Below are 27,329 nucleotides of genomic sequence, written 5' to 3' on the forward strand. Positions count from 1 at the left end.
TGTGTACATTTTTGTTTAGTTTCTAATCATCACATTTTTAAAAAAAGAAAGAAAAGAAAAAACTAACCATTTTTGGGTCGCTGAATCCTTAACGGTGAAGAATTGTTGCAACGTATTCTTTTTCTCCTTTTGCGCGACACTTCAGAAGTTCAGTAAGTATTTCACTAAAGGCTACAGATGTGTATGGGGGAAAGGATTTAAAAAGGCAGGAATTCAACACACGCCTTTTTTTTGAGGGGGTTGTTCCTAAGAAGGGTTGTTTGAGCTTTAATTTGTATCCTACAAAAAGGGTTACGTTTGTTTATTGGGTTTATGTAGCCGTGACGAGGCGGCATCGACAATTTTACTGAGTAGAATATATTAATACAACGGCAGGTCGCTTGCGCTTCCTCTGGCCCTCCTTTCCGCATCAATCTGCCTATCTTCTCAAAAGTTCCAATGGTATATGTAATTCCGTTCAGTTCTCTCCAAAATTAGAGGAACCCAAGTGGTGGAAGCCAGGTGTTGGAATTTAATCATGATTATCACCAAAGGGCATCGTATAGGAGTGTGCTGTTCACCCTTCCGCAAATCTCTGCCCCTTTTTGATGTAAAAAATATTAACCTCGTTTGACATAGTTGTGCAACTTTTGTCATCGATCGGGGGAGGAAGAAAAGAAAAGATAAAAAATGTATATATAATAACAAATAAGAAATAAGAAAAAAGGAATAACGAATAAGGAATAATGTATAACAAATAAAGTATTACAAATAACGTATAACAAATAAAGTATTACAAATAACGTATAACAAATGAAGTATTACAAATAACGTATAGAAAATAACGTATAACAAATAACGTATAACCTGGAACAGATAATATAGCATAATTGGAAAATGCATGGACGGAGAGCCAGCAGCTCCAAAGATGAGAAAGCCAAGCTAGAAAGGGTCAAAGAATTCATTCCCCTTGTGAACCATTTGATAAAAAAGAAGAATGAAAAAAGCTATGATAAAGAATACATCGAGACGACATCCGTCATTTTGAGGAGGTGTCCTTATCTACAGACTTTGTGGAATTTCAGGAGGGAATATTTTGAGTCTGTGCAAAATGCCGGGCCACCGGTTGGCGAAGTGGGGAAAGGTTAGAAAAGGCATACAAAAGGGGAGCTCATATGAAACGGCACCCCTTGTGTGGTATACGTGCTACACATTGTAAGAGACAGAAAGAGAAACGGGGATAGGAATTCCCAGTCCGAGGGTGCACACGAGTGTGTGGAAGGCATCGTCAAATGAGAAAGGGGGGTGAATCTTTTCACCACTGTAACGACACATGTTTGTAGCATGTCGTATGAACCTAGTTATTAATAGTACTAAGGAAAAAAATACATTATGAAACGCTTCTCTTTGAGGGCATTTTTACCCTTTTTATAGGCGATGAAGAAGCGGATTGCCCGAAGCATCTCCCCCCGGAGCAGCTAAAAATTTTGATGAAAAATGAAAACACAATGGTTGAAGAAATTTTGAGCAAATTTAACAAGTGCAGCGAATTATGGTTTCACAAATTGTGGATAATAAAATTTTGTCTAAAAAATGATTTAATGGACTTTTCTGACCTGATGAATGAGTTAGAATTTTGTAAAGTCGCCTTCTACAAAGATGATAGGAACTACCACTGTTGGAATTACCGATCCTACATCATCGCGTGTGTGCATATATGTGTGAAGAGGGGTAATAATGGGAAGTGTCACAGCGGGGAAGCTCAAAATGGGAAAGGCAGTACTGACGTACATGACCCCGCCCCCGCAGAACTTGGCAACCAATTTGACGTCCATGAGTCCAATTACGAGCTGTCGAAAACATTGATTGAAAGAAATTTTTCCAATTTCTCCGCTTGGCTTCTTAAATACACCATACGTGAATCCCTAATCTGCACCGAAAACGAGTTAGATCTGATAAAAAATGCAATTTTCACGGATCCGTTTGATCAAAGTTTGTGGGAATTTTATAGATGGTTTCTTTTTCAAAAGGGTAATGACAAGGAGGAAATATTTTTCACTCTGTTGCAGAATAATTGCATTTATTTTTTTTTTCAAAACTTGGTTAAGGCTAATCTAGCCAAATCAAAGTGTTACGATGATAATGGAAGGGAGGTAACTGGAGAGTGGGGCCAACATTTGGTAGCTCTCAACAACCCACACGACAGTTTCGAATCCTACGTATATTGTTTCAAACCCACCGATAAGGATATCCTTTTGAGTGGCCAACCTACTTATTTAAAATTTTGTATATTTTATTATAAGTATAATCTTTACAAACCAGAGGAGGTACATTACGAAAAAAATGTCCTGCGCGATCTGATGATGTGCCATGACTTTTTAAGTGAAGAAGACAAGTATGAGCACAACTTTGTGTACCTGATCGATTTCCGGAAGTTTTCCCAAAACGAACATTTCAAAATATTACTAGATTATGATAGCCATAAGGGTATAGACGCTAAAATGGACACCAAGTCTAGTTGCGTTAGCCCATTCACTCCGTTATATAAATATATCAATCGCTCCAACATATTGTTAAACACATCCAAGCACATAAATTTCGCTTCATTAAATTTGGAGCTTGAGAACATAAATGAATTACTACTTTTGGAAAGCAACTGCAAGTTTGCCTTATTTACCAAGTAAGCCAAGAAGAAAAGAGCTCTTCCCTCCCCCTTAGTTTGCAATTTGTTCGCCGCGCCGATGCATTTGCTGCCAGATTAATAGGCCCTTTGTGGCGTTTATACTGGTATGTTGAAATGTTTAGAGACTTCACCTGTGAGGAAGAACGGACGTGCAACGACAAAGGAAGAAGCGTTGAGAAGCGACGATTTGCCACTCTGTAAACGCCCATATGAGTGACTCATTCATGTCAGCTAAACATTTAATAAAACAAAAACGATAAAATTTCAGGTTCGAAATGTTAAAAAGGCTGGAACAGTTCGACGAACTTTTCCACCTACTTGAATTGTTAAAGAAAGTGGATAGCATCCGGGTGGAGTACTACAAAGAATTGGAGACGGAGCTGCGGATACAGTAATTTCTTCTTCCCACATGCTTGTGTTTATTCCCTCGCTTCTGTCTGTTTCTACCACGGTGCCGTTTTGTACTCTTCCTCATGTTAACACCCCACCCTATGCAGGAAAAAAATACATGATTACTACGAGGATTCCAAAATGGGTTAAGCATATTTAGCAAAAAAAAAAAAACAAAAAATCCTTTCACTCCGCGCACATTTTGAAATATAAATAAGGTGAAGAAGAAACTTTCGTCCGTGTGTTCCCCTTTTCGATAGGTGACAACGGGGCGCTGGATCTGAGTGGACTAAACATTGACAGCGTAACTTACCCCCTCATGATTGAAGCCTTTTTTATCCCCAGTATTAATCTGTCCAACAATCTCATATCAGAGTCGTATGAACAAAAAGAAAAGAAGAGGGCCGTAGTCGCCCCCGCTCCTTCGGCCCTCCTCGCTTTGGCTCCATGCACAGTGTGTACATAAATATGTACGCATGTATGTATCTATGTATGAATCTATGTGTGCATTTATGTATGCATGTATGTCGGAGCGCTCACCCATGCGAGCTTTACGCCTTGCCCACGGTAGGTACACCGGGAAATGTACAGTAAACTTTTTGTACAACCTGAGGGAGCTAAATTTGAGTCATAACAAAATAAAGCGCCTCGTCGTGCTAATGAAGAATTTGTACAACCTGAAATTACTGGAGAAGTGAGTGTCTCGAGAATGCACAGAAGGAAGCGTGCCCAGTTTGTTGCAATGCTCTTTTCCTTTTTAAATGTATATATGTTTATATGTGTATAATATATGTTTCTATGTGTATAATATATGTTTCTATGTGTATAATATATGTTTCTATGTGTATAATATATGTTTCTATGTGTATAATATATGTTTATATGTATATACATATGTTTATATGCATATTTTTTTTTCCCCTTTGCACGCCCAATTTGTTGTTTAAAAAAAACCCACGCAGGCTTGATGTGAGCAGCAACGCACTGGCAAATTTTGACGAAGATCTGGACAACTACTCCTTTGTATTGTTGCCCAATTTGAAGTAAGTCAGATCGAGCATCGCGTGAGCGAAATTGCCTTCACTTATTGTGCATCGAATTGTAATTTATTGGTTCATTTGCTAACAGTCGTGAGAGGGAATACCTCCCAGTTCCTCTACACGGTGCTGTGAATAAAGATGCCCACCGAGGGGACACCCCCGAACGCCTGTTTGTATATATGCATATATATGCTCATAGAAACAGATTCGTTTCTGTTCCCTCATCCCCCCAAGACAAATTAACATCAGCGACAGCAACCTTTCCGCACTGCTGAACCAGAGGTACAAGCATATGAACGAGCTCAACACGTATAACGTGATGCAGACCAGTGGGCGGGTAATTTTATCCAAAGGGTAAGGCGGCGTGGCTGCGCCAGACACATTAGGAAGAGTGGAAGCCTCCGATGAAATGCTGCCCTGCTATGAAGAATACACACACGAAGGAATAGAAACCCGACTGGCGCTTTATTTAACGCGATATTTTTGTTTATCCCCGAATGGTTTTCCCATTGAAGTAATGAAAAGGGAAGTCTCGCGCATTGAGGACAACTGCAACACAAACAAATAAGTAACGAGGTAATTATTTATGTACGAAGTGAACAGTAGAGCCGCATGAATACACGACCATGTAACACCTCCAAAGGCCGCCCACCTGTCCGAGACGCCATAATGCAGAAAACGGCATCTCTGCGCTGGAACATTTCTTTCTTAATCTATAAACAAGTGGAAAAGGAGTTTTTCAAAAAAATGCAAAGTGGAAAAATGAAAAAAGAAAAAATAAAACAAAATAACAACAAAAGGAAGATTCAAAAGGTATTAGTTCTAATTAGAAAATTGCAAATGTGCAGGATGGTTTAAATGTTTTTTTTTCTTTTTTTTTTTGCACAATTTAGAAAAGCGATTTTAATTAAGTACACATTAACAACGGCATTTTGGCGCCCGTTCGGTGGCTTACATACACATGTGCGGGAGTAATACAACTGCACACTGCACGCGTACAATTTTTATGTTTCTAATTCTGATTTCATTTTTACACACAAAAAAAAAAAAAAAAAAAAAAAAAAAACTAAAAAGTAAAAATGCAAATGGACGCTAAAAAATAGTTAAATCACCCCACCGTGGAAAGTCACACACAAATGTGGGGGGTTTCTCCACGAGTTGTGCTTTCCATGTGGCATTTCCTCCTGCTGCTGCTGCTCCTCCATGGATGCATGCACGTTGTTGCTTCTTACGTGTAATACACTCGGTGGAACTTGTTTGTCTAAATAGTCCAACTTTAATTTTATGAGTTCCCTATTCTGTTAATTTTTTACAGGAGTAATTCTCCTGCCCCGTGTTAGCACAATCATCGAGAGTGGACAATGTAGAGTTTTGACTTTTCAATGCGTCCAATTTTTCTAAACTATAAACCTTCTCGTTGCGATGATTGTTATACATATAAATAAGATTCACCTCGTCGTCCGAAATGAATAGGTCGTCTATATTTGTGAGTCCACTGCTTTGAATAATATTATAAAAGTTGTCTTCATTATTGATATGTGAAGATTTAGCAGTCCCATTATCTGTTTGATCATTTGAAAGGCTATCCTTGCTGGGATCCAAATTGTGGACATAACTTAGGGGCAGGTCTTCATTAAGCAGAACATTTCTTTTGTTGCATGCTTGCTTGAAAAATGGTTTATAAAATGAAGTAAGTAATTTAAAGAGTCTGCCATTTTTTTTGTTATTCAATTGGTTGCCTCTTAGGGGGAAATTGCTATTTAGCTTAAATTTGTACACGCGGTTATTGTGCCTTATTATGAATATGTTCATTTTGGACAAGATACTTTCGTTCAAGCTTCCGCTGCACCTTTTTTTGCTAATACAGTGTTTGCCCAACTTGTCCATCTTGGGCAAGTTATTGATGCAACGGTTGGCCCTGACCTGCCTGTCGCTGTCGTTGCCATTGCTGCTTTCGCCACCGTTGTGGCGGTACGCGTGTACCACCACTGACGTGGCAATCGCTTCGGCGTCTGTGGTGCTATTCGGGGAAGCAACGCAGCTTGGCGACCTCATGCATAATCCTCTGCAATTTCCTGTAGTGCACTTCTCCACACACTTGTCATTAGCATCATAATCGCTGTCGTCATAGTTGAGGTCATCCCCCATGCTACAATTCTTGATTAAATTGTTTCCTTTTGTTAGATCCTCCCTTAAGTGGTTCCTTCCCCAACTACAGGACTCACCCTTCGACTGATTTTCTAAATTTTCCAAAAGGCACGCATCCAGCTTATATTCGAAGATGGGTTCTTTCAGACTGGGCTCACCAAAATTGTCAGAATTTTTTTTCATATCATTTAGAGGCATGGTAAGAACTAAATATTTCTGATCTTGACAAAAATATTGATTCTCCCTTTTCTCCTTTTCAATTTCGTACTGAAGGAGTTGAAAAATCGATTTTAAATTATCGCTACAGCGGTAGCTGTTTGTAAAATCTTGAATTAAAAAATGAATTCTCTCCAAGTCCTGTATGTATTGCTTATTTAGATAATTATTCGATTTATCTTTGTAGTTTTTCAGAATGTTCGCAAAATCGATAGAGAAATTGTTGGTAAAGCGATGTCTCGGTATTCTATTCGTGGAACTGTAAGGTTTGTTGCAATTTTCGTTATTTTTTCCTAGCAGTTCATTTGGGACGGCTGCGCTTTCCAATTCGGAGTACACAACTTGGCTGTTCATATGCACACCTTTTGTATCTGCCTCATTGGGTGCATTGCGCACGTGGAGGTTAATCCCCTTATCAAAATGTCTACTGTTGTTACCGCCGCGATCATTGCCGTTGTTGTCACCGCTCTTATCGCCGTTGTTATTTTTTCTAATACTGTGAATGGTTGTGTCTTTCCCATGACGTGAGAATGAACCATCCCCATTTTGTTCGTCCATGTCGTTTACGCCGTTTCTGTATCGCTCACAGTTGCTTGGGGAGATGCCTGAGAAGGGGGCAGCCCCTCCCATGTGCATGTACCTTTGGCTATGTTCATCATTAGGATCCCCACGGCGATGAGACCCTTTTGCGCATATTCCCCCCTCCATGTTGTTCGTTCGTTTGCGCTCACTTGCATTTTGTTCGAAATCGGTTTTACAGGGAAACCAATCCGACTGATCCCTGTTAACATTGCTCCGTCGAGTTTTATCGAACACCTTAATCCTACTTGCGTCGTATTCTTTCTTTTGGCTTTCTCTATCCGTAGAGGACGTGACACTCATGGTATCTTGCTCCTCCATTTTGTAAAAAATGATTCTCCCATCCATGTTTGCACTTTTTATGTGTGAATCTAGGGAGAAGGGATTTTTCTCGATGCTCCTCTGCGCTGCTTTGGCTTCTTTTTGGAAGAAATTTGGATGAGGGGTATAACCATTTGCATTAGTGTGGGTCTCCGCTGGGTAGTAAATGAAACCACACGGGGGTCCCATTCGTTGGGGTTGTTCCTGTGTTGCGTTATTTACATACACATGATAAGTACTTTGCACCGATTTTTTCAGATGTGCAGGTGCTCCCCTATCCACCACTTGCACATTGGAAACGCTATCCCTTCTGTATATGTTGTCCACTTCTTGATCTCTGGAGGAGAACAAATGTCTCTTTCCCTCTTCATGCAATATTTCGTCATTCTTGTCCTCGTTACTAAAGCGACTGTTAGAAAGTGCGTTGTTATAGTTTTTCCCTTGAATGAATTTCCTTGGGAAGATCTGTTCCTCAAGCATGTAGGCATTTTTACTTTGGTACGTATGCGGATCTTCATGTTTGTAATTTATATTCATACTTGTATTCGTGTGTAAGCTTACATTTACTCCTTCACCGTTCTTTTTGCTTCTATGTGCAGTTAAGAAAGTATCAGCTCCTCCACTCCACTGACTGGGTACAATGTTTTTTAAAAAAATTCCGGCCTCTTTCTCATAGATGTTGTTATACATGATGTCCTCTTTTGAAATGTTGCAACTTCTGTTATGATAATTTTCTGTTTTTCTCCTATGGTCTAAATACTGTGTCGGCTTAAATGGGTTATCCTGACTGGGTGTTTCTTTCCTTCTGTGCTCCTTGTGGGGGGTGTGTCCACTAGGTGGATCCCCATTCAACAAGGTCCTATTTAGCATGCGTTTTGGGTTACACAACAGTTCGCTTTTATTGCTATGTCTAACGATGTCGTCCAGCTTCCCATCCTTTTCGTAAAAGAGAGAGGTCTGCTGTTTGATGCTGTCTCTCGCTGGATGTCTTCCCATTCGCTGTTCCTCCATTGGGAGTACTTTCTCCTCACAACTAGTCACATCCCCCGTCATGATTAAATTTTTGTAGTCCCCATTTTGGCAATAAACCCTCTGATGTGCAAATTCACTTGCGTTTATCATACTTGCAGCGATACCTTTTGTGTTATTTTCCGAAGCGATGTTCTTCAAATGTGCGTTCATATGGTTTATGTTTCCACCCCCCATGGGTGCACATTGCACGCTGGGGTACATTTCTTTGGGGGCACCACCAAAGTTTTCTTCACTTTGGGTCATTAATTGTCTATCCTTTCTTTTGTTTAAGGAGCCTCCACTAGCAAGGTTGTCAATGCTATCCATGCTATTTTTCGACGAGGGCGTTCTATAGTTTGTCATGGAAATGTCTGCATAGCTCATGCGTGGGTCATTGAGGTGGGCACGGTGTATATTGGTGTCTCTCGTGCACACGTTTTTCCCCCTCATTGAGACATCTTTTGCGTCGCTGGAAGAGAAGTTCTCACTTTCGTGATGCACATTTGCGCAAATTTGTTCATCCCCATGAGGGGTGCTTCCCTTTTTTACTTGGCTGCGTCTGTCATGCTGTGCACTTTGATTGCCATTTGGGTTATAAACTAATTTGCTACTTCCATCCGTGGGGGTGCTACTACAAGCCGTGGAGGGATACTTCTTCGTCCTTTTTCTCTTTTCCTTTAAATTGTCAAAATCGGTGTTTTCCTCTTCTGTTGAGACATCCTGTTGTTTTCCGTTTTTACTTTTGGCCAAATTGCTCTGCCTTTTTTTTTTCGCTACACTGTTTGGGAAGTGACTATCGTTTTCGACTCCATTTACTGGGCGATTTTGTTTCCCAACGTGGGAGTCTGCGTCGGAGTCGCGGTTCTCCGTTCCGTTACCAAAGGTTTCCCTTTCGCGTCTATACCTTTGGCTCTCTTCTTGGCCACTACAAAATGTTAATTCGATTTTTCCGCTATTAGGAAAATGACTATTTCTGTTCTTTCCTGTTTTCGCTTTTACGTTTTGGTTTTCGCCATCAGGGAAGTCTTCACTATTGCTGCCTATATCACTCATGGCACTGTTCGAGTTGCTACTTCGGCTTTGGCTATTATAACTATTGCCTTTGTTCGTCCCCCTGCTATTCCTAATGCTAGAAGCGTTACTGTGCAGGGGTTTGCTATGCGTCCTCTTTCTATTGTTCTCTTTCAAGCAAGCAGACTTCCTGCGAACAGCTTTATTATCACATTCGACTTCGTCTTGCTCGAAGTTTTCATTGCTGGACGAGTTGAAGCTACTGCTACTTTGGTTGGCGCCGTTTTTTAGGGCAGATTTCTTACTAGTGTTCTCTTTGGTTTGATGCATCTTTTTGCAAGCGGCAACAAAATGTGTCTTGCTGCCTGGTACATTTTCCCTCATAGAACAGGCACGCAGCTCATAATTCGAAATAATGTAACTCGATTTCTTCTTCATTTTGCATTTGACGAGCACGTTCGTGTCATCACCATGCGCAATATCTTCATCTTGTGCAATATTTCCATCTTGTGCCATTGTTTTTTTGGTCTTTGACGGCTCCTCTTTCTTCTTTTTTTTTTCTTTTTTCTTTGTAACACAGTTTTCGTTACATTCCTGCGCAATTTGCGATTCCTCCAAAGTGTTCACGTTTCCTTTTTTATATCTCCTCCTGACATTGCATTTGGCGTGCCTATCAAAAAGGTCACGACTATTATAATCGTCCCCTTCGTCACTACCTCGGACGCCTTCGTTAGCACCACTGTCGTCCTCTTTAGGGTTGGTAGTCATGTTGTGCCTAAACGGGTTCATAGAATGAGCGACTTTGCTGGCGACGAGATGATCATATGCGTCGTCACGCCCATTCCCCTTTTCACTGTCACGATCATGATTGTCCCCCTTGTGGGTAATTACTTCTTTTAACGCGTTATTATGTTCGCCTGAATATTTTTTACTACCCCTCTCAACAGCGTTCCTAGGATCCGATTGGTTAACATTAGGTGAGTTGCTTCGTCTGTGCGTGCTTCTCACAGAACTGTCTTCACCTTTGAGGCTCTTTTTACAGTCATTGTTACCTCCACCTTCATCACAGCTGTTTGCTCCATCCCTGTCACTACCACTTTCGGTGTGCCGATCATTCTCATTATGTTTCTTTTTTTTTCTTTTTTTCTTTTTCTTGACATACACCGTGGGTACGTCTCTGCATTCGTGTTTGCAGTTATTTTGTTCCAGAGGCGCTTCTGTTTCGTCATAATTGTGTGGGTCTCCGGGGATTCTCACATCGATGTCAATCCCTTTATTATATTTATTAGCATTGTCACAGTTAGCGGACTCGTTGACATTGTGTCGACAGTTATCGTTTCGTTTCATACGATTTCCGGCAATTCCATCGATAAAATTGTACTGCTTCGCGTCCTCATAAATGCAACTTATGTCATCAATTAACGAGTTGGTTTTACTTGGATGGAACTGCTCATTTTTTTGTTTCCCTTTCATGTCCATTTTTCTTTTTACATTACATTTTTTTTCGCACTTGTTTTTTATTTCTTTTGTAAGTTCCATGCTGGAGTTTCGGCTGTTTTGGGATACCCTATCTTTGGGCTCCGCAAAGGATTGCATGGAGCTGGGCAGGGACGACTCGGAATATGAAGAAATATATTTACTTGATAACTCTTCGTTGGTTTTTACTTTTTCATTTTTTCTGTTTTCCTCGTGTAGGTAATAAGTATCGTTTCCATTGCATTTCGCGTTAAAAGGAAATTCTCCATCAGTTTCAAATCCTTCTTTGAAGTGGTGATGATCCTTGTCTGGCTTTCTCCTCTTAACATCCATTCTGTGTTCTCCGTCAAATGAGTCTTTTTTAGTGCCTTTCTTCGAATAATGGTTAAAACTGCCGTTGTGTACTTCCGATCCTGTTTTAAATATATGTAGGCCTTTTTTCCCTATATTATAGTTATCACTGCTATTTGTTGCCGGGTTCCTTGGGATTGGGCCTTTCCTGTTGGTCTTGTTACCCCGGGAGGGAAGTTCCTTACCACAGTCATAGTTATCAACGCAATGGCTATGAATCGGGTTGTTATTTTCTTCGAAATTGTTACCACTTGGGTTTCTCTTGCTACTTTCACTGTTTACGTTGCATTTTTCGTTACCCTTACTACCAGTGCTACCGCTTTTATTTCTGCCACCCTTTCCCTTGCCGTTGGGAAGCAAAGCTGCATTATCTGTTCGTTCCTTTTTCACATAATGATACACAATGAAGGGATTGTTCTGCTTATTTTTTGCGGAATCGGTTTTATTACTACATTCATCTGAACAGCTGTTCCTTTTATTTAAAAATTCATTCGGTGCAATTCTGTACAAATTAGTAACATCACCATTGTCATCCTTCTCTAAAAGTTTGAAAGTTTCAAATGAGCTAATATTAGACTTATTTGCTAATTGGGCCTTGGATGGTTTCTCCTCGTTTTCCTCTATATACTTCTTATCGATTAAAATGTGATGGGATGTCGCTAGTTTGTTTTTTGCTTCTTCGTCGTTGTATGCGAATCCTTTTAACACGGGGGGGTTATTATGCGGGTCGTTACTTTCAACGTTTCTCATTATAGTGTTGAATCTGTTACTGTTGTAGCTTCCCTCAGTGTTGCTATGACCACTTGGGCTGGCGCCCCCTGCATTATGGCCATTCGCCGCGTGGCCATCCCCAGGGATTCCCTCACCAGAGATTCTCCCTGCTTTATTGCACACGCCACTGCTCTGATTCTCTCTGCTGAGGGTCTCATTTTCTGCAGCGTCATTTCGAATACCCTTGCTATCATAGGCGTATTTGTTATTCCTCTTATTTTTCAAAAAATTTAAAATGCCCATATTTGTATTATTACTCTTTTTAATATTAAGATTGTTAAATATGTCGTAGATCTTAATTCGGTTGTTTGTGTTTTCCCTTTCAATGCTCTGGAGTCTATTTGAGAAGTACATGTCGCCCTGCTTTATTTGTTCATCCATATCTTGAACAATTCTATTCTGTGCGTCTTCGTCATTGCATACAGATAACGAATTCAGCTCGTTGTCTCGCATTGCCAGTTCGACTTTCCCCACTTTGGCGTAGTCACAGGTGTCGTGTATTAAATTTTCGTTCAGCGAGCTTTCATGTGCATAAGGGAAGCACTCCCTTTTTCCTCCGTCATAGTTACCATTCCTGCTTAGGAGGCTGCCATTATTACAGCCGTTGGTGTGTCGTTTATTATTCCTTGTGCTGCTTCCGTTGTTGTAACCACTGTTGCTACCGTTGTAGTGACCAGTCCTACTGCCATTATTTTGGCCGCCATTATTGGCACTGCCGTTGTAGTGGTGTGTAGAGGTGTGATCGTTGCGATAATTAAAATAACTATTGCAGTTATAATCCGCGTAATGGTTATTGTTCTGTGTAATGTCGTCTTTGTTTATCAAAATAGTACTGCTAACATCGGACGAGCTATCGTAGTTTTGTTTGGAAATGATAGCATCGCAATTGTTGTATATATTTTCTATGCCCTTATTGGTCGTTCTGATTAAATTATTATAATGATTACTTATCATGTTGACGATTTGGTCCCTATTTTTGTTGCAATCATTTCTGTGGGCGTCACTTGTGTTGTCATAATTTTTGCTGAAGTAACTGTTGTTAATGCGCTCCTTGGACAAAATCATGTTTTTTTGTTCACTAAGACTAATTAGATGGCTTCCGCCAACCCTTACTTGTGAGCCTCCATAACTATTACTACGTATGTACTCTGGATCAACATGGTAGCTGTAGTTGCTCAAATGTTCCTCTAACGCTTTGCTATTCAGGTCGCTATTTTTGCTGCTATTTTCATCCATTACATTATCACAAAAGTAGAGATAATTCTTGTTGAGATTCCCATTTGCTGCATCAAAACGGTTTAGGTAATTTTTTTCCGCATTCTGCATCATGTGTTCTGCATCATTTTTGCCGTAATAGCTTTTAGCTATCCTTCCACTGCTTCTTTCCTTTACGTTTAAGTTGTTGAATGAATCTTTATTGGTTAGAAATTCATCGTCCAGGCTATCTACATTGACGCATTTGTACATTTTATTCTACCTAATGGTGTAATCATAGCTTAAAATGTGAAAATTGAAACAAACGGGGGTAGGGAGGCAGTGAGATCAAACGGAACAAACACTGTTATTATTTGTAGCCACTGTGACTGTTACGTACGGTCAGTGTGTTGGCATGCATTTGTTCATATGACAGAAAGGCATATAAAATTCGGCATAGCATTAAAACAAAAAAAAAAAAAAAGAGAGAAGTGAAAAGAAAAGAAAGGAAAAGTACTTGATGTATACTTATACGTACGCACGTAAGGTAAAAATACGTGCGAGGAAAAGAAAAATGACATAAAATTTTAAACAAAAGGAACAATGGAAATACTAAACAATGTACAAAATGTAAGTGACGCGCTATTGCGTTTTATCATTTTTCTGCGATTCGATGGGGGTGGGTAAAAGCAAGAACGGGAAGTATATAGCACATCTCACACCATGCGTTCAAAGGGGCACGCATAAATTCGACGCGTTTGTATGAACAAATCAGTGCGTTCCTTTTTTATCAGAGCTGGAAAAATTCGCAAAGCTGACAATATTCGCAAATTCGCATGTTCCCGTATTCGCACATTGGAAGAATTCACCAGATTCTGGCATAACTTTCTTCACATCGCTTACTTCTCGTAACGATGGCTTTTCCTTTTGTACGCGTGGCAAAAAATAAGCTGAAAAATACCTCGCGCTTATTTTGCCGTCTGGAATGCTCTAAGAAAATTATATAAGGTGTGGAAAATATTTTATTTTTTTTTTTCCTTCTAGTGGCTGTTCGCTTAGGGCGAAGCGAAGGGCACGGCACATGGCGGAGTTAACACAAAATGGCACATAAGGATAGGGGATCAAAAAATGGAAAACAAAAAAAAAAAAATTGCCTCACCTCACATTGTGAACGTGTTTTATTATTTAAATAATTTTCCCTTGTTACAAATGCGTGCATTCATTTTAACGTACCCATAAAAAGAAAAAAAAAAAGAAAAAAAATGACATCCAATTTGAATGCCATCACAAAAGGATGCATAGTTTTGTGTGATCCAAGTGGATATACAATTTCGTCAAAATGGTGCGAATGTGGAAGGTGTATGAATACGCTGAATCACACCGAATTTTATTCTGTATGAACAAGCTTCTTCGCGCTAATCCTCGTAGCGCCTTTTATTGATAACGTTCCGGCAGTTCGAACGTAGCTTTGCATTTCACCGCAGGGGTGATCATTGGAGCTGCACATGTTGCGTATGCCTTATGCATGTAAGTAGGTAAGTACACATATGTGCAGATGTATACGCGTGCATATTCTCGTACATATACTCGTGCAGGCCACACATGTGTAAATGTATGTCGCTTAAAGGTGAACAAATGGTCACGTAGAAATAAAGTAGGTTGCGTCCGTTTCACAGGAGGGGTGAAGATGCCTCGCCATAAAAAAAAGGCTCATTTATAGAAAAAAAATTCAAACTTTGCGAGGAGGTAGAAACAGAAAAAACTGCTAAATAAAAATGGAGCATTCTTTCGCCCACAGGTTTAAACACCCCTCTTATTTCTGGTTGCTACATGTTTCTGTAGAAATGACATGGAACTGTTTCGAATTGGCACTTAACACAAATGTAGTTTGCAAGGGTAAATTTTTTTTTTTTTTTTTGCATTCACCGTCGCCTTCTGGGAAATAAACAGGTGGCCAATTTAGTCCATGATAAGTCAACATCACTGTGCGGCGGAATGGCCATAAAGACGGTACGATAAATGTGTGCTATTATAAAACCGCAAAAATGGTGCAAAGAGATGCAATTGCCATTTTGCAATGTTTGTATATTTTCTATTCTGCGCATTTCTGAATACCTGAAAATGTAGAGAGGTATTTAGACAATGTGTGCTACACATGATTTTAACTAAGTTCTTTTTTTTCCTTTTTTTTCTGTTCTTTTCTTTTGCTGAAGTAGAAATTTGTGTTCATTTGAATTTAAACAACTGGCGTGAAAAAAAAGCATACGTTGGATATTCCCTTTGTGGAACCTAATATCCTGCCATTTTTTTTTATAATTTGGGCAAAAGGAACAAACGCGCATTACGTGCGTACTACTAAAAGTGAATAACAAATGGTACACTTAAACAGAGAAAGAAAAAAAACTTTGCGAAGAAGTGCGTTTCTGATTTATGTAAAACTGAACATGTGTACAAAATGGTACATTCCAACACCCCCTTTTTTGCGGCGTACCTGCCGAGTAAAATATGCTTACACACCAACGCGCGGAGCGTTCTATGTTTTTTTAAAAAAAGAATTATAAGACGTGTGAAGAGAGATGCACATAAACATGTGATACATTTCTACCACTTCGATGCAAACGATATCTAGTTACATTTTTCAGGTAGAACTCGGGATGTGTGCGAAATGGGCATAATTTCCCCATGTGGGTTTTGTCGGTTACTATTTCTGCCCACATAATGGTACATGCATTTGTTCTCATTTCCAAGGTTCATATTTTGACTTTTTCCATACCTACATCAAATTCTTATGCGTTAAACGTGGATCACATGGATGGAACATTCCGATGTATTTGGGCCAACCCTGTATGGGACGCAAGCCAAAATGTTGACCTGCTTTTGTGGTCCCTTTCCAATTGAATGGCGATATGACTGCCTTTCTGCAACGTTTTTTTTGTACTATTTCGCTTTAATTTTCTCTTCTTTCAGGAGCTACATCATTTTAAGCGCTTCCAAAATTTGGAGAAATTAAAAAATTGGCACATAACCTTTTAAGCGAAGGGAGAGGGTAGGCAAAAAGGGAAGCAACGTGTAGTATGATGTATGCACCGGTTGCTTCTTTTCCGCGTAGACGCCCTTCATTACGCCTTACCCGTACATTATAATATTTTTTTTTTTGCGCTTCATTTTGTTGAATGAGTAAAAAGTATACGTTGTAAATTAATTTGAGTTGTCATCGCATGTAAATAAAAAAAAGAAAAAAAAAAAAAAATACCAAGGTATAAAGCTACAAAAGTACATGTACGGATGACCAGGTGAACAAAAAGGAGCTAACGAACAGAAGAAACAGATAACCGATTTGACCAATTAAGAGACTGTCGAACGAAACCAAAGCAGCTAGCTTTAACGGTAACAAATCGAAAAAGCAAAAGGAAAGTTCGCAACACGCGTAGAACGCAAACTTATGCATGTATATATTATGAGAGGGCTGCACGAAGGAAATATGCTAATTGGGCAAGCAAAATTACTAACCTGAAGAAATATAACGTTACATAGCTAAAAGAATTCCCCAAATCGGCAGCTGCGTTTGTCATATAAAACGACACAACCCCCATTAGAAAGAGCGTAAAAATATTTGTCGAGGAAAATGTCTGTTTTAACGTTAGTCCAGGACGATGTGAAATCAGATATTCTGAAATTGGTCCTTGACTTTATCAAAGCGGTAGTCATCAAAGATGATGAAAAAGTAGAATTTCCCGAAGTGCGACACGAGAAGGTAAAAATATGAACAAATATACGGGTTTACAGAGGCAAAATTGTGTTTATATGTAGATGCTGCGCGCCGTGCGAGGGGAGCCATCGCCAATGGGGGAAAAAAAAAACTGCGCAGCGATTTATAATGGCTTTATTTGCTCACTTGGAAGAACATTTTTTTTACGCCAGCGATGTGTGCACCTATATTGTACATATATTGCATGTTTCCGTTGAACTGGCTAAAAATAAACACGTGCAAGTGTGCCTTGGCTCTGCGTTCTTTTTACGCAACAGGGTTATTTCATTTTTCATCTTCCATCCCGGCCACGCCGGCTTTTCTCCCTTCTGTAGAAAATTTCTTTCGAGTATAAGGACAAAAAGTACAAGGAGCTGTTTTGCACCCTTTACGCGATTATCGATATATACGACTGCTACAACGAATTGTTCAACGAAGATGAAGGCAAAGTGAGCGAAAATGAAGAATTCATTTTCCATTTGGCCAGTGACAAATTTAAACTGAAGCAGCTAGACATGAAGCATTTGAATGATCTGCTGTGCGAAAAATCGTACATTGTATCGAATAGACATGCTTCCATAGTGGACATTTTTTATTTCTGCTCTGTTTATAAACCTTTAAGTGAAATGCCCGCCAATGAGAGAGTCGAAAATTCACACATATATAGATGGTTTTTACACATTCAAGAAACCTTAGTGGGGAAATTCACTACACTGAAAAGGTTGGACGTTAGGGACAGCCTGGAAACTTTTCTAAATAGTAAAAATGTAATGAGCCCAAGTGAGCGAGCTAATAATGCAGGCATGAGACAACAGAAGGATGATAAGAATGCAAAAAATGAAAATGGAGAAAATGAAAAAAAAAAAAAGAAAAATAATGATCAAAATAAAATTGCTCAGAAAAAAAAAGTAGAGGAACCAAAGAGCCTGGACGATATTACCAGATTAAATATTATCGTAGGGTATGTAGAGGAAGTAGAAATTCACCCCGATGCGGATACGCTGTACTGTTTGAAGGTAAATGTGGGGGAAGAAAAATCCAGGGACATTTGCAGTGGCTTAAGACTTAAAAAGAATTCAGAAGATTTACTACACAAATACGTTTTAGTGTTAGCCAATTTGAAGGAAAAGTCCTTGAGAGGAAGAAAAAGTCATGGTATGGTTTTATGCGGATCTTTTGGTGAACAGATAGAGCTACTTACCCCCCCATCTGGAGTCAACGCTGGGGAGAGAATTATTTGTGAAAATATGGACGTCAATAAGTTACCAGATAAAACCTTAAGCTTTGATAAGGAGAAGAATCCCTTTTTTCATATCCAGCCACATCTGCTCGTCAAGAATGGGGTAGCCTATTATAAAGATGTCAAGTGGCTCTCGTCTAAAGGAGAAATCACTTGCCCCTTAGAACAGGGAACAATTTCGTAGAGGGCTTCTGATAATGCCCCATGTTTGTGTGTATCATATGCATGTGCGATGGTACGGTGTGTAACGTGTCAGAGATGGAGGGGCAAATTTACTCGTAGGGTCAGTAACCGAACGGGTGAATGAAGACCAGATAGTTGTGTGTAACGGGGAAATGCACAACGGGGAAGCAGGAGAAGCGGAAATGATGGTCGCGAGGGAGACCAAAAGGCCGTCTCCATCCATCGCTCTACCTTTTCTTCACTTCATCACTTCCTGCGCCTCCACAGATAAATATGCACATGTTCACACGTTTGTGTTTATGTAGAAAAGCGCTTTTACGCGTATTCACCAAATAAAAAAAATACTCTTTCGAATTGTGCCCTTTATATAAATTTTTTCATAACAGTTAAACTATAAAAAATGCAAAAAAAGCACAAAATAAAAAATCGTATAAGGTATCACCCATGTGCATAATGCACGGATGTCGTGACAGGGGGGAGGGAAAGGATGCCAAGCTTCCCAACCTGAAATTGTACCATCTGAAATGATTATCTGTTTCTCCCTGCAAAGGAAGAGGCAAAGATGAAAAGCATCAGAGGGGACACCTCTGGGAAGTAGAAAAGGAAAGTCACTTGCTTGAGAAGTTGAAATAAAAAGGTTATTTTTTTGAGGCAATTAATTGTACAGGGTTAACGTGTGTGTATGCCTTTGTTTGGGTCCGATTCGTAGTGCTACTTGGCAAAAAAAAAAGCGTCGTAATTTCTTGCGCACGCGTTAGCAACGTTTTTGCAGAAAGGTGCCCAGATGAATATGCAAATGATGCCATTTTTAAGTCAGCGTAGAGAAGGAAAGTTTTTTTTTTTTCCCAGCAGCGAACGATTTGCGCAAGGCGTTAGATACGCGCGTGTACAACATGTGGAGCCATACCTCTGCAGAGAAAGGCTCACGCGAATGGGAACTTGGGGGACACACCAACGTGCCTCAGCAACGATGGATGGCGAGCATGACCGGTGTTGAGAATACCGAGAAACTTGCCAGCGAACGGTGTTCCAAACGCAACGCCAGGCACCCCCCTTGGTAAAGCCAAAATGCAGCTACTAGGGCAGATGTTTCGAAGGTACGCCAGCCTACGCAGCAAACTGAGGGAAGAACAGGTGAGAAAAAATGTGGGCCACAGTGCGGGGAACCGTGTGAGCAACAGAGCAGGAAACAGAGTAAGCAACGATGCAAACGGAACGCACGGAGAGGCGGTCAGTCCCAACGGCATAAGCAGAAGACAGAGGGAGAGGAACACAAAAATAGATGTAAAAATATATGAACAGTTAAAAAAAAAAATGTTGGGGAAACCACTGAATAAGTTGCAAAGGAAATACGTGAACGAGAAGCGACCGAATTTTGCGCCCATATTTTTAGACCAGTTAAAGCCAAGAATGATATTATACAAAACGGCCATTCAAGTGAGTGAGTTGCCGTTACCAAAATATCCAGAAATAGCATTTATAGGTAGATCAAATTGTGGAAAATCTACACTAATCAACGAATTGTGTGGCAGAACAAATAAAGCAAAAGTGAGTAAATTACCAGGATGCACGAAACAAATACATTTTTATAAAATTGCCAAGCCTTGCTTGTTATGTCTGGTGGATTTGCCAGGATATGGATTTGCCCATAGTAAGGAAGAATTACGGCTCCAGTGGAATGAATTTACGTTATTTTATTTAAAAAACAGGAAAAATTTAAAAAAAGTTTTTGTTCTCATTGATTGCAGAATTGGACTAAAAACAAGTGACAAAGAATTGCTCCATTTTTTCGATCGATATAATATTAAATATCAGATAGTCTTAAGCAAATGTGACTTACTGAATACGAAAGACTTGGCCATAAAGATTCAAATCGCGAACGAGGAAATCGCTTGCTTTAAAAATTTGGAGGGCCCAATTATTCCCCTCAGTTCTCTGAAAAGACAGAACTTGAATGAGCTGCGGAGGGAAATTGCCAGGTACCAGCTAAACAAAGTCATCGTTAAAAATAACATCGTGATGAAGATCAACGACTTGATCGAACAGAGGAGGTTGAGGAAGTTGGCGGCGGACGCCATTAGCAGAGTTAGACGCATTGGTGATGTTAACGGCGTTAGCGGCATTGTCGATGTTAACGACGTTAGCGGCATTGGCGATGTTAACAGCCTTAGCGGAGTTGAGGGCCAGTTTAACCGCCCCACGGGGAACCCCCCAGACGTGGGCAACACAGAAAGTAAAAACAAAAGTAAAAGAAAGGGCAAAACGACCAACGTAGGAGAGACCCTGTCGAAGGACATACTACTCAGCGATGACACCATTTCGGAAGCCTTAAATAGATGGAAAAAATTGGAAAAACCGATTGTAGACACACCTTTTAATCAATACATAGGTTGCCACATGAAGCTCATAATAAAAACCCTGCAAGAAAAGTTTCTGCGCCAGTGCCGTGAAGAGTTTAACGAGAGAGACCTAAACATTATTGACGACGTGATTGAAAAATGTGGTAAACTGGGTCACCAACATGAGAATTTGGTGGAACCATCCTCAAGGAAGATAAATGATGCAGAACAGTTTTGCGTGAACAACACACAGGGTCATTACAATAATGGGACCACCTACATGGAAAATAAACGAAGGAAATACAAGAAAGGGTTGGGGTTAACGGAACAGCAACTGGAAGGTGATAAGGGGAAGAAACACCTTTGGGGAGAGACCATTGGCGATAAATCTAGTAATCGTGTTAGTGCAGATTTATCCCCATGGGAAAGGTCTGATGGTGAAGTCAGCAAAAAGATTGACGGAAAAGAAAATAAGGAAACCCACATGAGTAACGAAACGGTATCGGAACAGACGTGGGATGCCGACCAAGCGGTGTCTGCTAATCATGCGTCATATTGTACAAACGGTTTGGAGGTTCCCCACAGTGCTGGCCATAACAGAAATGGTGATTATTCAAATCTGCCTTTGCTAAGTAGTATCGACTCGATGGAACTAGAAAAGGAGCTACTTCTGGACAGTCTACTTTTATCGGATGAAAAGAAGAAGAACAAATATGAGTACCTCCATTGTGAAAATGTAAAAATGGATACTCTATTTGAAGGAAACAAAAACAAATCATGGAGTGATCATTTTAAACGTGAGGATTATTCCAAAATTAAGGAAAACATTTTATTGGAAGAGGAAGATACGTATACCCCTGAGGATTATGCAAGTGGGTTAAAGAGAAGTAAAGCGGCAACACCGAATGGTCACATCCTGTCCAGTTACACCTTTAACTTAAAGGATAAAAACACGCATCAGATATATGAAAAAATCAAGTCCGATGCGTACAAGATGTATAGAAGTAGCCAGCTAGAAAGTTTAGAAATACAAACCAGTTCCGGCACACCTGGACAAGGGAAAAATGTACAAAAGGGGGAACCACGCACTCCCGTTCGTTCTGCTTCACAAGGGGAGAGCAGCAGTGTGGAAAAAAAGTCACCTATATGTAGTGGGTCTCCCGGTGATCTAGCCCCCCCCCAAGGGGCATCCTCCACGAATAGAGAAAACACCGGTGTGAAGAAACATTACATTGGCTTAAAAACCAGAAGCAGCATCATCAAAGGAACCAAAAAATTAAAGTTATTTGGTAAGAAAAGAACCAATGATATTGTTCACGTTCCAATCGATTTGGCAACGGACTATTTTAAGTTAAGCAACAACTCCACCGTTTACGATAAGAAGAAGAACAGCTGGAATTATATTAACTCCAAGTATAACAAGTGGCTTAAAAAAATGACCCGCAAGAAGATCTCCACCGAAATTACCAGCCCAGTTAAAAAAGTAGACGTCATGGTGAGATATGCACAGAAACAGGAAAGCAAATATAAGAAGGAGAAAAATAAAATGCTCAGGCGGAAGAAGAACTTGGGCATGATCACCAAACCGCCTAATCATAAGAAGGGTCGAAATATTTCAAAAAATTATACCCTATCGGATGAGCAAAAGATATTTGATAGGGAGGCCTTCTTTAAGTATCGCGATCTCCAAAAGTGACTTGTTCATTGGGAAGGTGTGCAAATGGTTTCCATTATTCTGCAATATGTGCTAATTTGGAGTCCTCTAATTTGAGGTTCTACTGCAACGGAGCATCTTCCGAAGCGTTGGCAAATTGGTCATCTGTCAGTGCCATCCCTTTTTGCCGTTCCATGTGTTCTTACGTAGTTTCGAAAAAAAAAGCGCACATTGTTTTGAACCCGTCCTCTATATCGCATACGTACCATATGTTTTTTCGTAATGATGGCCCTCCAAAAGGGGGGAGGGGGGGGGGAGCCCATATGGCTATGGGATACATGGGCTCTCCATACATTCGCAGGGACGTGTAACTCCCTTGTACATAACAATGTGTCATGCCGCGCTCTAGCCGTTTTTTTCACTTTTTTTGTAGAAGTGTAAAACATTCCTATTTTGGAACTTAACTAATGGTTTCTCAATTGCGCAGTATGTTTGTGAATCAAAAGAAGAAGAAAAAAAAAAAACGTATACATGTTATATGCATTATGTGTATATGTGCGCATATGCCTTACACTTTTTACGCATCTCTGCGCAATTTGGCAAACATTTCCCGCCCTCCCCCGCTTTTCACGAATTTGTCTTTTCAAAGTGCACGTAATTTTACGATGTAATCAAACTTGTAGATGGTGAGGCGTATGCACATATACGCCCCCCCTCTCACGTGCCCCCCCCATATAAATAAAGCTTAACGTGACTGAATCGCTGAGTACACATCACAACTACAGTTAATAAAAATGCCCCTTCCTTTAAATTTATTCCTTTCTCCTTTTTTTTTCTTTTTAACACGATAAAACTTTGCTAATTTCGCATCGGCTTGTTCCACCCGCAGATAATCCCTCCAAAAAATTACGTGTTTTACGACAAGCAATTTTTTCTTCCAGAGGATTTTTATTTTCCCAGCGCTCACCTGTAGGGAGAAGGGGTACACTCTTTTTATGACTCCCCAATTGGTCACAGCTTATTTTAACATAAAGGCGAACTTTGATACGTCGAAGGGACGCACAATCTGGCAAACCTGGCATAAGATCGGCACATCAAGAAGGACAAATCCCTCGATATATCTTATATGCCTGTGCGCAAACATACTCATAAAATTTTACTAACAAGCGTAAGAAATACACTTTTCCCGTGAACCCCAAAATGGAACATTTCATAGCGCCGTAAGCAGGAGGCACATCGACAATGGGGGGATGACCGACCCTATCCGTCCACACAGATTTACCTCTCCCCACTTGGGCACATACGTACCTATACATATATATGCAGCCATGCACGTGCATATTTATGGTAGTCTTTCTCTGCCCCCCCTTTCTTGTTTTCCAAACTGCTAGGAGAGTCAACAAGAAATACCTGAACAAATTTTACAACAAGAATGTGCGAATAGTGGGCAAGGTTTTAAAGAAGGAAGAAGGACAACTCACTCTGCAAACCTGCGATAGTAAGGGAGGCCCCTACAAACGTGATGTGATCGCACCGTGCGCGCATAAGCATGTGTATGCGTCTGTACATTCGTAGATGCGCTAGCAAATGTGCACCCACTACGTAGGTGTACATTCCGTGTTTATGTATGAATATGCGCGCATAAACCCTGGCGCCGCGCTTCAAAACCCGATGTTTTTTCCCCAACGCGGAATGCTTCCCAGATGAAGAAGTAAAATGCTTTTTGAGTGAAAACCAAGGGGAAGGCAAATTAGATCAATATGTCGAAGTTTTAGGGAAGGTAAGGAGGCGCCACGTTATCCATTTACGTCTGTTTGAGGGAGTGTACCCATGAGTGCGCTGCTTCGTTACCTGCACATGTCAGTTGTACTTCGCTTCTCCTCATTTTTAGGTCAACAAAGATGATACGTTAAGCGATATAGTGTACGTACAGAATGGAGGAAATTCTTTAAGTAAGCAGAAGAATATAAAGAAAAAATGGGAGAGGAACTTCCCCTCCTTGCACATGAGACGTGTTAAGCGGCATACTGCCATACTGGCAATATGCGTACAAGCAGGTGTGCATGCACAATCCTGTTCTACATCGCAAATGGGAAACGTGGAAGGGAAGAAAGAGAGTTATGTAGCTACTATAGTTAAACACTTCGGAAAGTTATCCCCTTTCTACAAATTTATAAGTTCGATGCTGTAACAAAAGAAAGAAATTCACATTAATCTTCATTTTTTTTTTTTTTTTTTTTTTTTTACTTCCTCTTTAACAGATTTAAATGAAATGAATAATTTAATAAACTTAACTTTTCTCGAAGAATTTGGGGAAATCTTTTAATTGCCTTCAACGAAAGGAGTTATTGTGTACGCCTTGGACCTATACGTTGCGGGGCACTACACATTGGTGTTTTGAATAACACGCTTTTATATTTTTAATTTTCACAGTAGGACATTCTTCTTTTGAAATACTACTGCTATTTCGCGGGGAATTTACCTTTTTTTTTCCTTTCCATGTCGTGTTCATAATCAGTTCAATGGGATTTCTCCCCTTGCCTGTAAATTTTACCTTCCCTTTTTCCTACTTCTTGAATGCACAAATGCGTTTGTACTACAAAGCGAACAGCGACGTTATCTTTTTTTTTTCTACAATTAAACTGAATTAAATTAGGAAAAAGAGCAAATATAATACGAACTATTTTGACCAGTGAGGTTATCACTGTCATTTTGCGTGATACCAATGGGGAAAAGTTATTAAATTTTATGTGATTTTTAAAGTTGGACTCTCTTCAATGTGGTCGGGCATTTTTGTACTTGATTTTATTACACCCGTAAGGACGATTAAATTGTAGTATCGGAATGATGTGCGCGTGCAGGAAGGCAATTTGTAAAAATTGAGGAACTCCTTTTGGGGATTTCTCCTTTTGGAGTGCTTGCGACTACTACCGCGCGAAATTGCTTTTCGTGCATGACATTATGGGTATCACTTCAAACCGTGACTGTTTAAAAATGTCCCCATTTCGAAACGGAAAAGGACAACCTTTTTAATGACCTATTTAGCGTATCAATATAGAAGCTCATTAACCGCTTTGCCATTTCGCGAGCGGGTAAGTATAAACAAAAGAGAGGCATAAAAATGCACGCAAAACAAACATTAAGGAGACAAACGGTTATGACATTACTGGCACTCGTTTTGACTACATACTGTTATCCGAAGTGAGTGAATGGGGATGTGCGCCTGTTCGTATACATGTGTAGCCTGGACGTACGTGTGCGTATAAGTATGTACATATATATATATATATGTACGCACTCTGAGCCATTCGCCCACTCGATTTTAATGAGCCCTCCCCCCCCCGGGAACGCGCCAAAATGGTGCTCCTGAAAATTCTCAAGAAAATAAAGGAAAAGCAGAAAAACTTAAGGATAATCATACTAGGGTTGGACAACGCCGGGAAAACGACAATCGTGAAGAGGCTACTGGGGGAAGACATTTATAAAGTAAGTCCAACGTTCGGATTTACCATTGAGACGTTGCAGTTTGATAAGCACCTTATTAATATATGGGACATAGGGGGGCAGAAAAGTATTAGGCACTTTTGGAAAAATTATTACGAGAATGTCGACGGCATTATTTATGTCATCGATAGTTCCGATTTGTTTAGAATCCAGTTATGTTCATATGAGTTGAAACAAATTTTAAAAGAGGAGAGACTGTACGGATGTTCCCTCCTGATTTTATCCAACAAGGTGGACATAGAGAACTCTTCAAAGGTGAAGCAAATCGTTGAGGTAACTATTGTGTAGTTGTGTAGTGCAGCTCTCCAGTGCAGCTGTGCAGTTTTGCAGCTGTCTAGTTGTGTTAACGGGGGAGAACCGAGCGAACACACACGCGCAAAGATATATGTGCATGCTTTTGCGCATACGCGGTTAAGAGAATCTCCGTGATCGCTTCTTTTTGAAGCGTATTCGTCTAAGGCATAGGTCGTAGCACCTCTCGAGTGCGCACACTTCTGTGCATATAGAAGCCTACATCCCCATGCGCTCCCTGAACAATTCTCCTCGCAGATTTTGAAGCTAAACGAAATGAACATCGATCGCCACTGGTGCATAAATGAGTGCAGCGCTTTTTCGGGAAAGGGGTTACTAAAGTCGTTTATGTGGTTGATCGATGACATCAGCTACAGAATTAACAGTACCTACTGATTTGGTTCGTCCACGCGAGAGTCTATTCGAACAGGATGTCCCATTACTTCAAGAAGCTGTGCCTTTGTTTGAAGCTGATATGTATGTTTTATTTCTTCCCATTTGTGCAAATTCCGCACTTTATGCAATGTCCTATTTCACTGCCAGACAACTTTGCAATTTTTAAGAGTTAATTGCTAGCAAAAAGGAGAAAATCACACAGGCGCATAAAAAAAGGTTACTCTGTTGCTTTCCACGTATGGATATACATTTATATACACCGACACAAACACGTGCGCATACGATTGCGCTATATGCTCTTAACAAAATGGCATTTCTTCAAAAAGGCGCATAACGTTTAACTGAAAAAGTGCAACGTTTTTTTGAACGAATGGCTATTTTTCAGAGTACGTTTTGGCATCGTACATTCCCCTTGGATGTAGAAAAAAAAAAAAGTCAGACAATGCGGCAAGTGAAATGATTCCCGCATTATTCTTCCGTTTCGTGCCTTTCTGTGTACTCCAACTGTCTTATCACTTCTTTTTCCAAAAAGTCGTATACATTTTCCTTGCATAAGCAAACTGTGTCACTGATTTTTTCTATCAAGAAATTTTTGCCTTCATTCATCAGCAGAATTATTTGCATCGTCGGCTCGTCGCATTTCACTAAAACTCCCTTTATAGCAGTAACCATTTTTTTCCTTTTTTTTCTTCTTTTACTGTTGCAAAAGGAATGATTTTATTTCCAACCTGTTAAAGCTTTTGTCATAATCGATACCCTTACGTGCGCTGGTTAATGTAACAGGTGGATTAGCAACTCACACGG

The 27,329-nt window shown here is 40.1% G+C and overlaps 7 protein-coding genes across 7 annotated transcripts; 5 read left to right on the top strand and 2 right to left on the bottom strand.

Moving 5' to 3' along the window:
- Nucleotides 1-876: 876 nt before the first annotated feature.
- C922_00365 (hypothetical protein) lies at nucleotides 877-4,450 on the top strand (the record flags this gene model as incomplete). Its single annotated transcript, XM_008815982.1, has 7 exons — nucleotides 877-1,123; nucleotides 1,414-2,659; nucleotides 2,931-3,053; nucleotides 3,338-3,430; nucleotides 3,624-3,746; nucleotides 4,015-4,095; nucleotides 4,327-4,450. 7 exons carry the CDS (start codon nucleotides 877-879, stop codon nucleotides 4,448-4,450), a joined length of 2,037 nt encoding a protein of 678 aa, XP_008814204.1.
- A 935-nt stretch (nucleotides 4,451-5,385) lies between these two features.
- Nucleotides 5,386-13,443, bottom strand: C922_00366 (hypothetical protein; the record flags this gene model as incomplete). The annotated part of the gene is made up of 1 exon (XM_008815983.1): nucleotides 5,386-13,443. The coding sequence occupies one exon, from the start codon at nucleotides 13,441-13,443 to the stop codon at nucleotides 5,386-5,388; it is 8,058 nt and encodes a 2,685-aa protein (XP_008814205.1).
- Nucleotides 13,444-16,795: 3,352 nt separating this feature from the next.
- Nucleotides 16,796-18,342, top strand: C922_00367 (hypothetical protein; the record flags this gene model as incomplete). Its single annotated transcript, XM_008815984.1, has 2 exons — nucleotides 16,796-16,924; nucleotides 17,254-18,342. 2 exons carry the CDS (start codon nucleotides 16,796-16,798, stop codon nucleotides 18,340-18,342), a joined length of 1,218 nt encoding a protein of 405 aa, XP_008814206.1.
- Nucleotides 18,343-19,409: 1,067 nt separating this feature from the next.
- C922_00368 (GTP-binding protein) lies at nucleotides 19,410-22,376 on the top strand (the record flags this gene model as incomplete). The annotated part of the gene is made up of 1 exon (XM_008815985.1): nucleotides 19,410-22,376. The coding sequence occupies one exon, from the start codon at nucleotides 19,410-19,412 to the stop codon at nucleotides 22,374-22,376; it is 2,967 nt and encodes a 988-aa protein (XP_008814207.1).
- Nucleotides 22,377-23,678: 1,302 nt separating this feature from the next.
- On the top strand, nucleotides 23,679-24,660 carry C922_00369 (hypothetical protein; the record flags this gene model as incomplete). Its single annotated transcript, XM_008815986.1, has 4 exons — nucleotides 23,679-23,832; nucleotides 24,038-24,114; nucleotides 24,226-24,286; nucleotides 24,596-24,660. The coding sequence occupies 4 exons, from the start codon at nucleotides 23,679-23,681 to the stop codon at nucleotides 24,658-24,660; spliced, it is 357 nt and encodes a 118-aa protein (XP_008814208.1).
- Nucleotides 24,661-25,691: 1,031 nt separating this feature from the next.
- C922_00370 (ADP-ribosylation factor-like 2) lies at nucleotides 25,692-26,525 on the top strand (the record flags this gene model as incomplete). The annotated part of the gene is made up of 2 exons (XM_008815987.1): nucleotides 25,692-26,111; nucleotides 26,388-26,525. 2 exons carry the CDS (start codon nucleotides 25,692-25,694, stop codon nucleotides 26,523-26,525), a joined length of 558 nt encoding a protein of 185 aa, XP_008814209.1.
- Nucleotides 26,526-26,993: 468 nt separating this feature from the next.
- On the bottom strand, nucleotides 26,994-27,197 carry C922_00371 (TFIIH basal transcription factor complex TTD-A subunit; the record flags this gene model as incomplete). Its single annotated transcript, XM_008815988.1, has 1 exon — nucleotides 26,994-27,197. One exon carries the CDS (start codon nucleotides 27,195-27,197, stop codon nucleotides 26,994-26,996), a length of 204 nt encoding a protein of 67 aa, XP_008814210.1.
- Between the last annotated feature and the right edge of the window lie 132 nt (nucleotides 27,198-27,329).

The sequence above is a fragment of the Plasmodium inui genome, assembly GCF_000524495.1.
Source record: "Plasmodium inui San Antonio 1 unplaced genomic scaffold supercont1.1, whole genome shotgun sequence".
Lineage (NCBI taxonomy): Eukaryota > Apicomplexa > Aconoidasida > Haemosporida > Plasmodiidae > Plasmodium > Plasmodium inui.